This window comes from Cannabis sativa, chromosome 2, assembly GCF_029168945.1.
Source record: "Cannabis sativa cultivar Pink pepper isolate KNU-18-1 chromosome 2, ASM2916894v1, whole genome shotgun sequence".
NCBI classification, from domain to species: domain Eukaryota; kingdom Viridiplantae; phylum Streptophyta; class Magnoliopsida; order Rosales; family Cannabaceae; genus Cannabis; species Cannabis sativa.
This window is the reverse complement of record NC_083602.1, coordinates 12433954-12449722: the sequence shown is the minus strand read 5'-3', so window position 1 is coordinate 12449722 and position 15769 is coordinate 12433954. Positions and strand designations below refer to the sequence as shown.

The 15769-nt window shown below is 33.7% G+C and overlaps 1 protein-coding gene across 1 annotated transcript; it reads left to right on the top strand.

The window, feature by feature from the left end:
- Nucleotides 1-1479: 1479 nt before the first annotated feature.
- On the top strand, nucleotides 1480-11705 carry LOC115720278 (probable receptor-like protein kinase At1g11050). Its single transcript, XM_061109147.1, has 10 exons — nucleotides 1480-2041; nucleotides 6081-6680; nucleotides 7101-7124; nucleotides 7248-7700; nucleotides 8464-8579; nucleotides 9147-9407; nucleotides 9508-9708; nucleotides 11157-11187; nucleotides 11269-11413; nucleotides 11651-11705. Exons 1-10 carry the CDS (start codon nucleotides 1480-1482, stop codon nucleotides 11703-11705), a joined length of 2448 nt encoding a protein of 815 aa, XP_060965130.1.
- Nucleotides 11706-15769: the final 4064 nt, after the last annotated feature.

Sequence of the window (15769 nt, the reverse complement as noted above, 5' to 3'; positions counted from 1 at the left end):
TAGAGAAAGGTCTCCCAAAACAATTTTGGGCAGAGGCAGTAAGCACTGCAGTCTACTTGCTCAACCAATGTCCAACCAAAGCCGTGCAGAATAAGACGCCAATCGAAGCTTGGAGCGGACGTAAGCCATCAGCAAAGCATCTCAAAGTCTTCGGCTGCATATGCTACAGTCACATTCCAAAAGAGAAAAGAGGAAAGCTTGATGAGAAGACTGAGAAAGGAATTTTCTTAGGCTATAGTACTCAATCAAAAGGTTATCGAGTCTATATCTTAGAAACAAACAAGCTAATAATCAGTCGAGACGTAAAATTTGACGAAGATGCTGCATACAACTGGGAGACACAAGAAGTTGAAAGAAAGACAATCAACATTCCTCTGCTGCAAAGAGAAACAAATGATGTTCCAATTCAACCTACCATGGAGAATCAACCTGCACAAGTGATAGAATCTCCGCCAGACTCACCAGTAAGGCGAACAAGACCACTATCAGAAATCTACGAGACATGCAACTTAGTACTTATGGAGCCAGAAAGCTTTGAAGCAGCTCATAAACAAGAAGTATGGAGAAAATCTATGAATGAAGAGATAAGGATGATTATGAAGAATGAGACTTGGGAGCTTGTAGATCGTCCACAAGACAAAGATACTATAGGAGTCAAGTGGGTCTACAAGACAAAGCTCAATGCAGATGGCTCTATCCAAAAGCACAAAGCAAGATTAGTTGCGAAAGGATACTCACAACAATACGGAGTCAACTACAACGAAACATTTTCTCCAGTTGCACACCTCGACACTATTAGGGCTTTAATAGCTCTAGCTGCACAGAAGAAATGGAAGATTTTTCAACTCGATGTGAAGTCAGCATTTCTAAATTGTTATCTTGAAGAAGAAATTTATGCGGAGCAACCTCAAGGGTTCGTGGTACAAGGACAAGAAGATAAAGTCCTTAGATTGAAAAAGGCTTTATATGGCCTAAAGCAAGCTCCGCGAGCCTGGTATAGCAGAATTGACAGCTACTTTACCGAGCAAGGATTCAGGAGGAGCAAGAGTGAGCCAACTCTTTACATCAAAACTCAAGGTACGAACGATACTCTAATTGTCTCTTTATACGTTGATGATCTCATCTACACAAGCAATACTGAGAAAATGATAAAGAAGTTTAAAGAAGACATGATGAAAAATTTTGAGATGACCGACCTGGGATTAATGCACTACTTTATCGGGATCGAAATAACTCAAAAAGAAGATGGGATTTTCATCTCACAAAAGAAGTATACAGAGACACTATTGAAGAAATTCAAAATGGAGGGATGCAAGACTGTATCAACTCCATTAGACAACAACAAAGCTCTCAAGAAAGAAGATGGCTCACCGAAAGCTGATGAATCAAAATTTTGAAGTCTAATTAGCAGCCTACTATATCTAACTGCTACAAGACCAGACATAATGTACGCAGTTAGTCTCCTATCAAGATTCATGCATGATCCAGGTCAAGTTCACTACGGAGCAGCCAAGCGAATACTTACAAGGAACAAAATTCTACGGAATATGGTACGGAGTTACTAGTGACTCAAAACTTGTTGGTTACACAGATAGTGACTGGGCAGGGTCCATAGACGACATGAAGAGCACGTCAGGATATGCCTTCACACTTGGATCAGGAATATTTTCATGGGTATCAAAGAAGCAAGCAACTGTTGCGCAATCATCAGCAGAAGCAGAGTACATTGAAGCAGCAATGACTACAAGCCAAGATATATGGCTCAAAAGAATACTTGAAGACATGGGAGAATTACAAGAAGAAGCTACAAAGATCTATTGCGACAGCAAATCAGCTATAGCAATGGCAAAAAATCCAGTATTTCATAGTAGAACTAAGCATATAAGCATCAAGTACCATTTCATCAGAGAAGCAGAAGCAAACCAAGAAATCGAGCTCAAGCACTGCAAGACTGAAGAGCAGGTAGCCGACATATTCACAAAGGCACTACCAAGAGGAAAGTTTGAGCTATTGCGAGACATGATCGGAGTTACCGAAATGTGTACCAAGGAGGAGTGATGAAAAGTGCTACACATTTCTACACTTTTCTTATCTAGAAAATTCTAGTATTAACTACACAAAACTAAGAAAATTAGAGAAAACTAGATTTAACTAGAAACTATATTTGTAAGCTAAGAAAATTAGAAAATTCTAGAATATCTTAGAAAGTTAAATTGTAATTCAAAATAAGAAAAATCTAGAAAGTTGTAGTATCAACCTTAGCTCCCTATAAATACCAAGCTTGGGTTGAGGAGCTAACATAACACCAAAAAACCAAAGTTCCAAACTATCAATAAAACTTTACTACTTTCTCAAACAACCCTCTCTTCTAAGCCAAACTCATTTCTTATACTAAATCAACAACTACTCATCAACATCACTACTTCACTACATTACCACAACAAACCATTAACCACATATCCACCTATTCCAAATCTAAACCAATACAAATTTATTCTCAAACCATCAAATTAATATACTGCTAAGCAGTTGTATAGTGTCCAAAACAATTGGATTGTATTGAGTTTGGGTGAGTTATAAAATTACCCTACTCACCAAAAAAACATATCATAAGCTATTAGAGTTTGTCCCACATTGTTAATGTGTGAAAATAAATTATAATATATAAAATGAATGGGCTACTCCTCTCCATTATCAATTGGTTTTGAGACGGAACCCCATTTACCTTATTCTCCAAATTCTAACATGGTATCAGAGCCACTTGTGATCTGTTGTGAGCCCAAAATGCTACCGGTCTAAAAATCGTTTGTGATCTGTTGTGAGCCAAAGTGCTGCCGGTCCAAACAGATACTTCCGCTGTCTCCCCTTTAACCTCCATTTGGGACCTTTCGACCAATGTGTGTCAATTCTCAGTGTTGGGATCTTTGACTTGTTTCAAAAATCCACAAATTTCTCGACGTGTACACCCACAAATTTTACAATATTTGGCCTTGTGGGACTCTTTCAAATGTCACGTTCGGTTTTGTGGTCTCTTAAAGGTCGTTCGTTATACCTTGAGGAGGGTGTATTAGAGTTTGTCTCACATTACTTATGTATGAAAATAAATTGTGATATATAAGATGAATGGGCTACTTCTCCCATCGCTAATTAATTTTGAGATGGAACTTCATTCACCTTTTTCTTTGAATTCTAACATAAGCTTTTGGTAGATCTAGCTAATATTCACCATACAAGGTTATTTAACACTTTCTCCATCATACCATTTAACCATATCTTCACATATCAAAATGTTGTGAGTGATTTGCTTCCCTTTAATGAAACCGCTTTGATTTTCATAAATAATAGAAGGTAGAACTTCTCGTAACATGCTTCAAATTAGCATTGTGGAAATTTTATAAATCACATTATAGCACGTACAAGCTTATAATCACTTACAGTATTCGGAAAAATAGTTTTATGAATTAGAGTGAATGTAGTAACATTGATTTCGTTTAGCCATTTACCAGTATGAAGGAAAGAAAGCATTGAGCCAATTATATGCCAAGCATCGATCTTTGAAGAAGTTACTCTTGTAACCATCAAGTCTAGGAGCTTTATTATTAGGAATTAAGAATAAGGCTTGCTTGGCATCTTCCTTAGTAAGTGTAATCATTAATCAAAACATATGAGCTTGCATATATGTCAATCACTTTTTCTTCTTGAACAATATTATGTTTTCACTTTTGGGTGCCCCATTTGTTATCATAAATTTAGTAATTTTTCTCGCTGAATATTGACATGTAGTAAATCGTGCCCCCTGAACTTTTTTGGCCGTTAAAAACTCCCCCTAAACTATTGAGATTGTTAATTAAGGACTTTTATCTAATTTTATTCAATTTTACTGTTTCAGTGATTGTTTATGTACTAAACCATGCTCCCGAGACTTTGATATCTACCAAATCATGTCCCTCAAACTTTGATGTATACTAAATCATGCGCTTTGAACTTTCATCCATGTTAGAATTTTTTTACTAAAATTAGACAAATTAATAAAGTCCTTAAATTTAATAATCTCAATAGTTCAGGGGGAATTTTTAACGGCCAAAAAAGTCCAGGGGACGCAATTTAGTACATGTCAAAGTTCAGGGGGAAAAATTACTAATTAGCCTTTTAAAAAATATTAGAAAACTATTAGGGTAACTAGAGAGGTAGTAATTAGTGACTTTGTACTATTTTTCTCATATAATTTAACTCCATTTTTTTTATATTTTTTTTTTTTTTTTGAAAAGATAAAGCTATATTTTTTGCTCAAAAAAAAAAAAAAACCTATATTTTTATCCAAATTTTATAAAAATCCATAAAATATGTAAATTTCACTATCAATTTATTTAGTTTGTTACACGTTCAAGATATATTTTTTTTTTTTATTTTGTTGTTGTTTGTTGCTGTTGAGAGAAGAGAAAATCATTGGTTCTACAAATATTCAGAGAGAACCAAAGAAATGGGCAACCATTTTTCATAAAAACGATCCAACTCATTAATCAATTGGTTCTGTCAGCAAAACCTCATTCTTTAACTATGAGCTCTCTCTGTGTTCAAGATATATTTAAATATATGTATTTTAAACTTCTAATTTTATATTTAGTTCATTTATTTGTACAAAACATTTCAGTATATATTTCTGTAGTACATTTTTACCAAGTCATGCATTTCTTTTACTTGTTTGAAAATTTTCTACAAACAAATAATTAGTAAGGATTTCAAAAGCATAAAAAATTAATTATACGAAGTACATATACAAATACAACAATCAGAAGCACCTCGCTAATAACGTTGATACCAAGAGTACAATACATATCGAGCTGTCATGACAATAATCAGACAAAAGAATATGCTACTACGGCTCGTTTATCACAAGAATTGAGAGCTCTATAATTATGTTGTTCCATTTCTTTTCTAAGAAAAATTTCAACTGATGCTACAAAATTAGCATACACACAAATAAATTAAGATATAATAAATAGTTTCATCCCCATTCAAAATGAAATCAACTCATTACCACTGTTCATTATTAATAGTTGTCTACTTATGGGTTGCTATCCTTTTCGTCCAGTATAGCTTTTCATTGGATTATTCTTCCCATCCCTCGGTTGATACTCCCGGTAATTATATATATTTATTATATATACATACGTTTTTCACTTTGGTTTTAATGTGTACTTTCTTAAAAACAAATAATGCTATGCATCCATCAACCGTTATTAATATTCAATTTATAGGCAGGGGTTAGGTACATATTCATAAAAATGAAAATATTTTAATCTTTCAACTTAAAAGACTACTATATCTATGGTATCAAGTTGCACATAAAAAAAATGCTAAAACTACACCAACGTTATCCAATACCACTTAATTAGTATTACATTATTATTAATATAATTAAGTATTAATTCATACAATTTAATTTAATAATCATCCTGAAATATCGTTATAATAAGTCATCACATTAAGGTCGTTCTAAGCACCTCATTACATAAGGCATGCATGTAATAATTAAGATATATCTACCTGCCCAAAAAAATTATCAGTTTTTCGATCTACTCATTGTAAAATGATTTTGGCATAGAAATGAAAACGACCATAATTAGATATATTTACTAAATTTCTCACTCTATACTATATGACATTCCCTTCGGCTATTTTTCTTTTTTCATTTTAAATCTGTTTCTACATTCTAATAAGCATATATTAAATCTTATTTATGATCAGTCTCTACAATTTTTTTCTTATTTAGTAGTAGCAAAGGCGCTCAAAAGATAGGGTCTTACAAAATTATAAAATATGTATAATTCCATATTATTATATATATATACATGCCAATTGTACCATAATATAGTGATTCCCTTTTACAATTCTCATATTACTGTCAGGAAAAATTAAACACATCAAAGCTATCATTAAAAAAAAAAACCAAATAATTAATAGCCCCTTTGAAACAAGATTATACAGCTAGCTCGAGGTAATTATATATATAGGTATATATATATATATTATCATGGTTCATAATCCATTTGATCGATAATGCGGGCATACACATGCAGGGATTTGCGTGTTGAATTTTACACAAAATCCATACCAACCAACGGGAGAATGCTTGAAAAAAGACCAAGAGAGGATAATGCAATGGGACAGCATCCGCACAACCCTTTGCTGCCGTAACACACTCACGGCCTTGTCTCAGGCCTTAGCCTTGAGAACACTCATGACGCAGCCACCCGACACCGCCACAATCTTCATCTCCCAACCCCTCTGGAGAAACTGCACAGCTGGCCCTTTCACCCGCCAGCCCTCGGTGTCGGCAGACTTATGCGGCTTCAGCGGCTTGTTCTACGGCGACAGCAGTAGTCACTGCTCCAACTTAACTCTTCAAGAAGTAAAGCAAGCCAAGGCGTATGAAGGTGCTGTCACAGCTTGCAGCAACACCTCTTATGGCGATTTTAATGGTGTCTGTCCTAAATGTACGGCGGCCTTGACGAGTCTGAGGGTTGAAATAATGGCTAGATTTGGAAAAGTAAAGAATGAGAATGCTGAGACGGCTATCTGTACCGTCGCAGCTGTGGTGTCTATTGTGGCCGCCACTTTGGCAAGTAGTTTGCGGACTGAGGATATCTTCCAGTGCTTGCTTTTGTTAGACAAGTTGGGTAAGATAATATATGTTAAATTAAAAACTCAAGAATTTTATTACTATTATTATTATTAATTATTGAAAAATATAATTAGGATTTTTGCCCCTAAACTTTCACATGTATCAAATTATGTTCCTTGAACTTTTAAAGTTGTTGAAAATACCCCTGAGTTATTGACATTGTTTGATTTATGGACTTTTGTCTAATTTTAGGAAAAAATTCTTATTAAATCCAATGATTTCAATAGTTCACGGTCATTTTTAACGACCTTAAAAGTTCAGGGGCATTATTTAATACATGTCTCAGGAGCAAAAATCCTAATTAGCCAATTAAAAATGTAGGCATTAAAATTTATGAATGAACTAATAAAAGGGATATTGATTTGTTGTATTTTTAGATAATATTGGTAATTATTTGGTTTGTTATATCTTGCAGATCCAGATTACCTGAAGATTAAATGTAAGTATAATTAATTAAATTACCTATATATATTATTTGAGAATTTTTTTTGTTTTTATTGTATGTACATATAATAAGAGAGAATATTTGAGATATAAATATGGTGGTATGGCTGATGATCAGATGCGTTGGCGGAAGTAGTGTTGGCAATAGTAATAGCCACAATCGCAATAGCACTGATCATAGTACTGGTAAAATATGTAAGCAAGAAGAAGAAGGGTGTGAAGATGAAATTGGGAAAATCAAACAAAGAGCAGTTCCCAGCTTGGTCAGGGCTGTATAGATTCTCAACGGCTGAGATAGAGAAAGCGATTAGCTGCGGCGGGAATGAGAGCTTGGGAAGAGGGAGTGCAGGCCACGTGTTCAAAGGTATTTTGCCAAGTGGCCAACCTGTGGCCATCAAGCATATACACCAGAACAACGACCATGCCGACTCTTTTAGACGCGAAGTGGAAGGCCTTTCAAGGATTCGACACCCCAACCTTGTTTCCCTCTTTGGTTTCTGTATTCAAGATGACTGCCGCTATCTTGTCTACGAGTACTGCGCCGGTGGAAATCTTTCTCACCAACTTCTAAGTACGTACCTCTTTTTATATCTTATTTCTCTATCTATCTATATCTATTATAACATTGTTATTACATATTACTTAGTACCGCCCCATACATATATATTAAGACCTTTACAACCATATCTAGTGGAGCATTCCTATTATGCATCATTATATTATATAACTTTCTAACTTAATATTCAGTTGGATCAATAATAGCAATATTATGTAGGAGAATACTAGACACTTCTAATGCTATTTAACATTTCTCTACCTAGTGTGGTTATGAGCACTCAAATAACACTGCTCTATAAAATTATAAGATTGTAATTTTAATATATTTTAAGATATGAAATAGAGAACATCAAAAAAAAAAAAGATATGAATTTGTCTACACATGGAAAAGAGAAAAAAAAAAAAAAGAATAATACCAATTGTAATGTACACATTATGTGATAAGTTGGGGCTGTTTTAATTAAATTCATATGCATCTTAATATATTGTGTTGGAAAAATGATTTTATAAATATTGTTATGAAACGTGGTAATCAATAGATAAATGTTAAAAGTGCACTTTAAGGTAATATAAAGGATGTCTGTCATAATTTAATATGAAAAAACTGTCAACCATATATATATGCAATTTTTGTGGTGTATGACAGTTTAAGATAACTGCAACTGTCTAAGAATTACAATATTTATATATAAATAAAGAACCCCTACGACCTTTATATGGAGTCGTCCTGTTCAATTTACAGAGAATAATTTTTCATATGCATTAATTCTTTCCAGGGAAAGATACCCTTTTGACATGGGATAAAAGGGTGAGGATTCTACGAGACTGCGCCATTGCACTTAGGTATCTTCACCGTAATATAGATGGCTGTATTGTTCATAGAGATATCAAGGTACATACGTACATTATTAATGAGAAATGCTAATAGAGTATCTCGAATGAGGAATATCTATATTTTTTGAAATACATATATCATACTAAAAATTATTTTTTATCCAAAAAAAATACTAAATATTATTTTTTTTATTTTCTATCTTATCCACATTTGATTTCACAACATTTTCATAAAAAAAATATTTCAATATTGACAAGTCTAACAGTTGTCCAGCAACATTTTACATTAAATTAGTTTGAAAATTAGATCAGATTTCATATGTGTGACAAGACAACTCTATGAGTATATGCAACCCCATACACCTTATGGTATTAAGCACCACAAGAGTTGACATATCGTTATTCGTTCATGTCATAAAAAATATTACATGCCACATAATTTAATTTAATAATAATATAAAAAATCTCACTAATCAATTGTAAGGTAACAAATTAGTATAGTTTTAGACACCATGCCTTATTGCAATGCATGCTCATTATTAATTAATCTAATAAATAACAAATTAACTTTGTTAGATTGTTGTAATATTAATTTATATAATAATCTCCTGATATATATATATAGCTTACAAATATCCTTTTGACTGAGACATTGGAGCCAAAGCTGTCTGATTTTGGGTTGGCAAAGTTGTTGAACATGGAGGAAAGTAGAGTATTCACTGCTATTAGAGGAACCATAGGTTATATGGACCCCGAATACATGAGCAACGCCAAGTTGACATGTGCCAGTGATATCTACAGTTTTGGCATCGTCACTCTCCAAATTTTGGCTGGCCAGAAAGTTATCGAGCTAAATATCGTTGCTAGTGATCAACTCACAAGAAAGGTATATATATAATACATATATTTAAGACGTCAATTAATTAGAAAGGGAAAAGGATATTTATTTAAACATATGTGCATGCCTTGTGTGTATATATATTCAGGCAAAGGATGTTAATTTAGGGAATCGTCCCATAGAGGACTTTGAAGACCCACGACTGAAAGGGAAGTACAATAAGGCTGATTTTAGATCCATTCTTTCAATTGCTATAATGTGTGTTGCAAGCTCAAGTAAAGATCGCCCAGATATTGAAATGGTACTTCATGAGATGAATAAGGCCTGGAAGAACACCGATGAATTCAAGGTATATACATATATAATTCAATATATATATATATGCAAAGGTATATATATGTGAACTTAACCTTGTCTCTTTTTGTTATTTACTATGAATTTAATTAATTCAATATATATATATATATATATATATATAAATATATACAAATTTAACATGCAAAAATCATGGAAATAGACACAAATCCCCTTTAGTATGTAATTTTTTCTTATACTCATATCTTCTAAAAAAATGAGAAGTTCTTAAGATTTATGATTCATTTTTATAAAGGAAAATGTAATTGGTAAGAATTAAGGAAACCAGTTAATTAATGGGTGACAGTTTGTTGATACAAGAAGAGAGTTTGTAAAAATAATAGGAGAAATTGCTCAAACACGGATAAGTGAGACTTTTTTGAATCATGTGTTGTAAGAATCCTAACTTACAATTTCATTCAAGCTCTTTAAAATATATTTCAATTATATAATGATATGTAAGTCATCTCAATCTATACAAGTAAAAAATTAAGGGATAATTTCAAAACAACACAAAAACAATTTTCAACATTTTTATTGGTTTTTAAATTTTATTTATATAAAATAAGGTCTGTTATTTATTTTTTATTATTTGTATATTATTTTTTTTATGTATTTTAATGTTATTTTAATGTGGTTTTGTTGTTATCATTTTTTTTTATGTTTTTATAGAATATCAAAAAAATTGTCAAAAAAAAAATGTAAATTTTTTACAAAAGTTATTGTTTATGTGTTTATTCCAATAATAATTAATATAGTCACTCAATCAGAAATAGAATAAAAAATTTATCACTCAAATGTAATAATTTTTGCAAAAATTAAATAAATTGTGTATAAAAAGTATGTATAAAATTTATTAGTCAAACAGTATTTCTTTCTTATTAATAAAATTATAACGATAAAACTTATCCAACCGAGGCTGTAATGTGTTGACTTTCTAAGATGCCAATATACTAAGTATATTTATGTACATATACCTTGTTATCATAACTCGGAAATTACAATGATATTGTAGAGCTTACTTGATTATTTATTTGCAAATAAAATAGTGGGTTGCTATAAATCCAATCCAATAATAGCTATAATTGATCTGATTCAAATCCAAACTAAGCAAAAACACACACTCAAAATAAAAAGTTAATTGAATTGGATTGGCAGAAAATTGTCAGAAGATCTAATTAAAATTGATCTGATACAATTATATATTTATATATTATATACTTTTTTAAGATTAAATTATAAAATAAACATATAAAAAACTGGAGTACGTTGGCCGTTGTTCTTAAAAAAAAAAAAATTGAATTTACTTAGTACCCTACAAACATTTATGAATTTAATTAATATTAGGCGTTAATTTGGGTGCTATAGAAACATATATATATATATATATGTATATATGGGACATCGAGAATCAATTTTTGCTCATCAATTTTTGTTTTGAAGCGAATGAAGAAGACAAAGCAAGGGTCATCAAGTAATAATGCTTCAGCAACGTCTCCATCCTTGGAAGAGTTCAGGATCAATATGTAGTTTTACACGTGTTATGTATCTGCAGAGTACATAAAGAGTGATTTTGTTTGTATTAAGAACTTAAAGGATGGAGCACCCAACCATAAGTACACCACACTTGAACTACATATTAACCATGCATCTTCTACATCCCTCAGAAACAACTCACTTGAAAGGCTGTTCTGTGCTAGGTGATGTTTCTTGGTCGATGTAAACCAGTAACACTATGTGATTAGTTTGTTAGTTAGTGGTAGTTAAAATTAGTTAGCAAGTTGTTGAGTTTCAGTTAGTTCTTTCTATTTTCTGTACAAACTCGATCAGTATAAATAAAGTGCAAGGCAAACCAATTGGCTAAGCTTCTTCGGCATTTCTCTCTCTCTCTCTCTCTTTTTCAAATGCTCTGCTTCTCACTCTTTTCTAATTTTCAGATATGCCATTGTTAAAGTTTTCATGGTGTCAATCGATATTGACCTTTGTCCTTGATGGCATCGACAGAGAACACCTTTGGTATTCAACTCGATCCTGCAAATCTCACAGCTACCACTGCTACTGCTCACACAATTGGCCCCTCCTCTTGGTCGAATCCATGGAATCCCTTCGCACATCCTCTTTTAGCTTCCTTGAAAATCAAACTTGATCGCATCAACTTCCTTGCTTGGAAGTTTCAAGTTGTCCCTAGTGTAATTGGACGTGATTTTGATGAGATCTTGTTTACTGGTGTTCCTCCATCGCAAATTCTTTATACTGGCAAACCTAATTCCCAATTTTATTTCCAATGGAAGCGCAAAGATCAATTGCTTCTTTCCTGGCTGCGATCTTCAATGACTGAGGGTGTTCTTTGTTGCCAACTTCACCACTTCGTACATAGTCTAAAAATTATTGGAACAATATTTCTCTAGTCAATCTTGAGCTCCTTTTCTCCAACGAAGTACTTGAAGAGTACAAGGAAATTCGTGTTAGTCTACAAGAGTGGTGCTTTTGTTGAATATATTTTACCAGGATCTAGATTTACTAACAAGTATGTTTCATTAACATCCTAATATAAATTCTAAAACAATGAAATAAACACATATAAAGTTTAGGAAACTTACATTGAGTGCAGCGGAATATAATGACTCCTTCCGTTCAGATCTCTAGCCCTTGAATCTTTTCTGTAGCAGAGCATCACCAAGATCTGAACCTGGATCTCTTTCTCTCCTTCCTTTGATGCTGATTCTCCTTCTTGTTGGTTGATTTTCCACAGTCTTACTCACTATGATTGAGATACCACTTGATGTGTGTGGGCACTCACTCATTCACTCAAGGATTTCGAAATTTAGAGAAGAAAAGAAGAGAGAAGGTGGCGGCTAGAAATTTTTTTCTAAAGGAATGATCTGTATCTTCTTTTCCTGAAGCCATCACTGCCTTTTTATAGGTAACCACCTAGGTTTAAGTTAGAATTATTTGGCATTAAAATAATGAAAAATTAAATGATAAAAGCCTCCAATAGTGGTCGGCCTGGGCTTTGGATATAATGGGCCTCACTTATGCAATTTTGCTGTTTTATCATTTCTGCATCTCATTTTCTCAAAAACGTCAATTTTCAAATTTAACCATTTAAATGCCAATTCTAAATATTTAATAACTAAAATTAATTATTAAATAACATTGTCATTTAATATATTTAAAAATTAGACATATAAAGTCTCTTAATTAATAAATAAACCTAGAATTCTCTTTTCTTTACAATTTCACCCTTGCTTAGTGAAAATTCATAAACTAGACATAGTCTAACTTTAGAATTATAATTGATTAATCAAAATCAATTAACTGAGTCTTACAAGTAGTATGGTCTCAACTAGTATGGGACCATGGGTCTATATATCCGAGCTTCCAATAAGCAGATCAAGAATTTATATCTTAAATTCACTGACTTATTAATTCTTCGTTGAATCCACGCATAGAACTTAGAATTGCACTCTCAGTATATAGAACGCTCTATATGTTCCACGATATAGATACGTCATTAGTTATCCATTGTTATAATCCTAATTTGATCAATGATCCTCTAATAGATGATCTACATTGAATAGGCACTAAGTTACCGTTATACCTTCAATGTATTTTATCCTTAAAACACTTAGCTCCGTATAAATGATATTTCAGCGAAGTGAAATGAGATCTCCACCATTTATCTCTGTTTAGCCAAGCTCGAAGGATATCATCGTTTCACTTCTAAATTCCTATAGAAGTTATAGATTCCATATTTATGTTAGCGCTCCTACTCAATTATACTATCATGTTCCCAAAATGTACGTATCACCCTGACCCAAAAGTAGGCTTAACTAAAAAATCAAAGAATATGTATAATACTCTTGAGATCGAACCTAAACATATCAGGATTAAGATCATTTGATCTAGGATCAACGGGTGATATTGAATTGAATAGATATTACGGTAAATTTTAATATATCTAATCAAAGTTCAATATCGGTCCCTTCCGATGTATACTCCATACATCCGATGCTGGTAAACTTCGCCAATGTCCTGGAAAGGACATAACACTTATCTAAGGTGTAAGAATACCTATCGCTGATTATCATGTCAGTCTAAATCCAGTGAACTGACAAATCAGGGAATAAACTTTCGAACATATAATTAAGATTATATTCCACTGTGTTGACAACACTATAATCATTAACAAATTGATATGTTCTGGACTTAAATAGAATTCACACATTATGTAAATAATCATGAAATAAATCATGTGAACCATGCAACATTAAATGTTATTTCTGATCTTTATTAATAAGTACATCTGATTATATTGAAATGAGTTTTATTTAGGGCATAAAACCCAACAGCTTTAAATCCCGTAGGCTATACCGATTCAGATTTCCAGGCATGTCTTGATGATAGGAAATCTACATCTGGGATGGTATTTACTCTTGGGGGTAGAGCAGTGGTTTGGAGAAGTGTTAAATAAATCGCAATTTCAGACTCTACCATGGAGGCAGAATACATAGCTGCTGCAGAGGCTGCAAAAGAATTTGTCTGGCTTAGAAAGTTCTTCACTTGACTCGGTGTCGTCCCTGGAATGGAAAAACCATTTGTTTTGCTTTGTGATAACACTTGAGCCATAGCCAACAGTAAGGAGCCTCGGAGCCACAAGAGAAGCAAGCATATCAAAAGGAAGTATCAGATTATCAGAGAATATGTGGCAAGAGGGGATGTACTAGTGGAAAAAGTAGACACAGAGGACAACCTAGCTGATCCATTCACCAAGGTCTTAGCAAGAACTGCATTTGAAGAGCACCGTCAAAACTTAGGATTAATTGAAATGTACTGATTATTTTATATTAGTGCAAGTGGGAGTTTGTTGGGTTTTATGCCCTAAATAAATGTAACACCCTAACTATCTTAGGCGTATTACGTGAATTTTTAAACATACTGTGCAGCTCGTTGCTAATCAACGAGGTTTATGGAAAAACGTGATTAATTAAAATTTTACTTTTTTTCATTAAACTTATAAACCATTTTACAAAAGTCTCGGGATCCCGATTTATAAAATCATTTACAAACATTTTTACTGTTTAACTATTACATCAAAATAAAAGTCGTCTAACGACAGTTACAAAAATCTCAGCCGTGCTGTCCCGAGGATCGTACGCTCCAGGCCTAACCGCCCCGACATGTACAATCTCATAAGCTCGCTCACGGTCCATCGGGCCCTACGGCCTTGCCTTTACCTACACATGAACATAAGCGCGGAGTCGGCTGGACTCGATAAGAAAAGCATAATAATATCATACATAAAACCGATCGCCGTGTCCAACACGATACCGAGTCCCGCTCGCCATGTCCAACATGGTACGAGCACTACCTTGCCATGTCCAACATGGTGCGGGTTTTGAACGTTCGGGGGACGGTACTATTGACAAGTATCCTCCGATCGGTCGAGCCGGTCATACTCCGTTCTTTGTCGCCTCATATGTCTCGTACCGACGGATAGGTCAATAGCAACTGAACCACCAACCAAGTGTCGACTGATCGGTCGAGCAGGTCATACTCGGTCGGTCATACTCCAGCTGTACCGACGTGACAGGAGTTGGATGGTTCGAAGCCTAATACATAACTAATGTAATCTAGCGAGGCTTCCTACATGCACGCTAAACATGTAATCTACATATGCATACCGTTATACTAATCTTACACAGTTCCGATTTTAGGTGTGCCTTAGAATCAACTGGCTAGGCCGAAGCCCAAGCTGGCGCACGGCTCCTAAACCATAAAAATCACAACACTATAAGTGACATGCTAAATCACTTCCCGGGGACTAAAACTTGGAACTAAAAGTTTCCCTATCGATCAAAAACATGGCAATACCCTTAAAAACCCAAAAACGAGGAAAACTAGAGGTTACGAAAAATCCCCAACCGGTAGGCAGGTTGCCCAACCGGGTTCCGGTTGGAAATTCACGACCCCCATCCGAATTCCGGATGCACAACCGAATTCCGGTTCCTCGCGAGCAAGAACTTCAAAAAAAATTCATAACTTGCACAATTCAA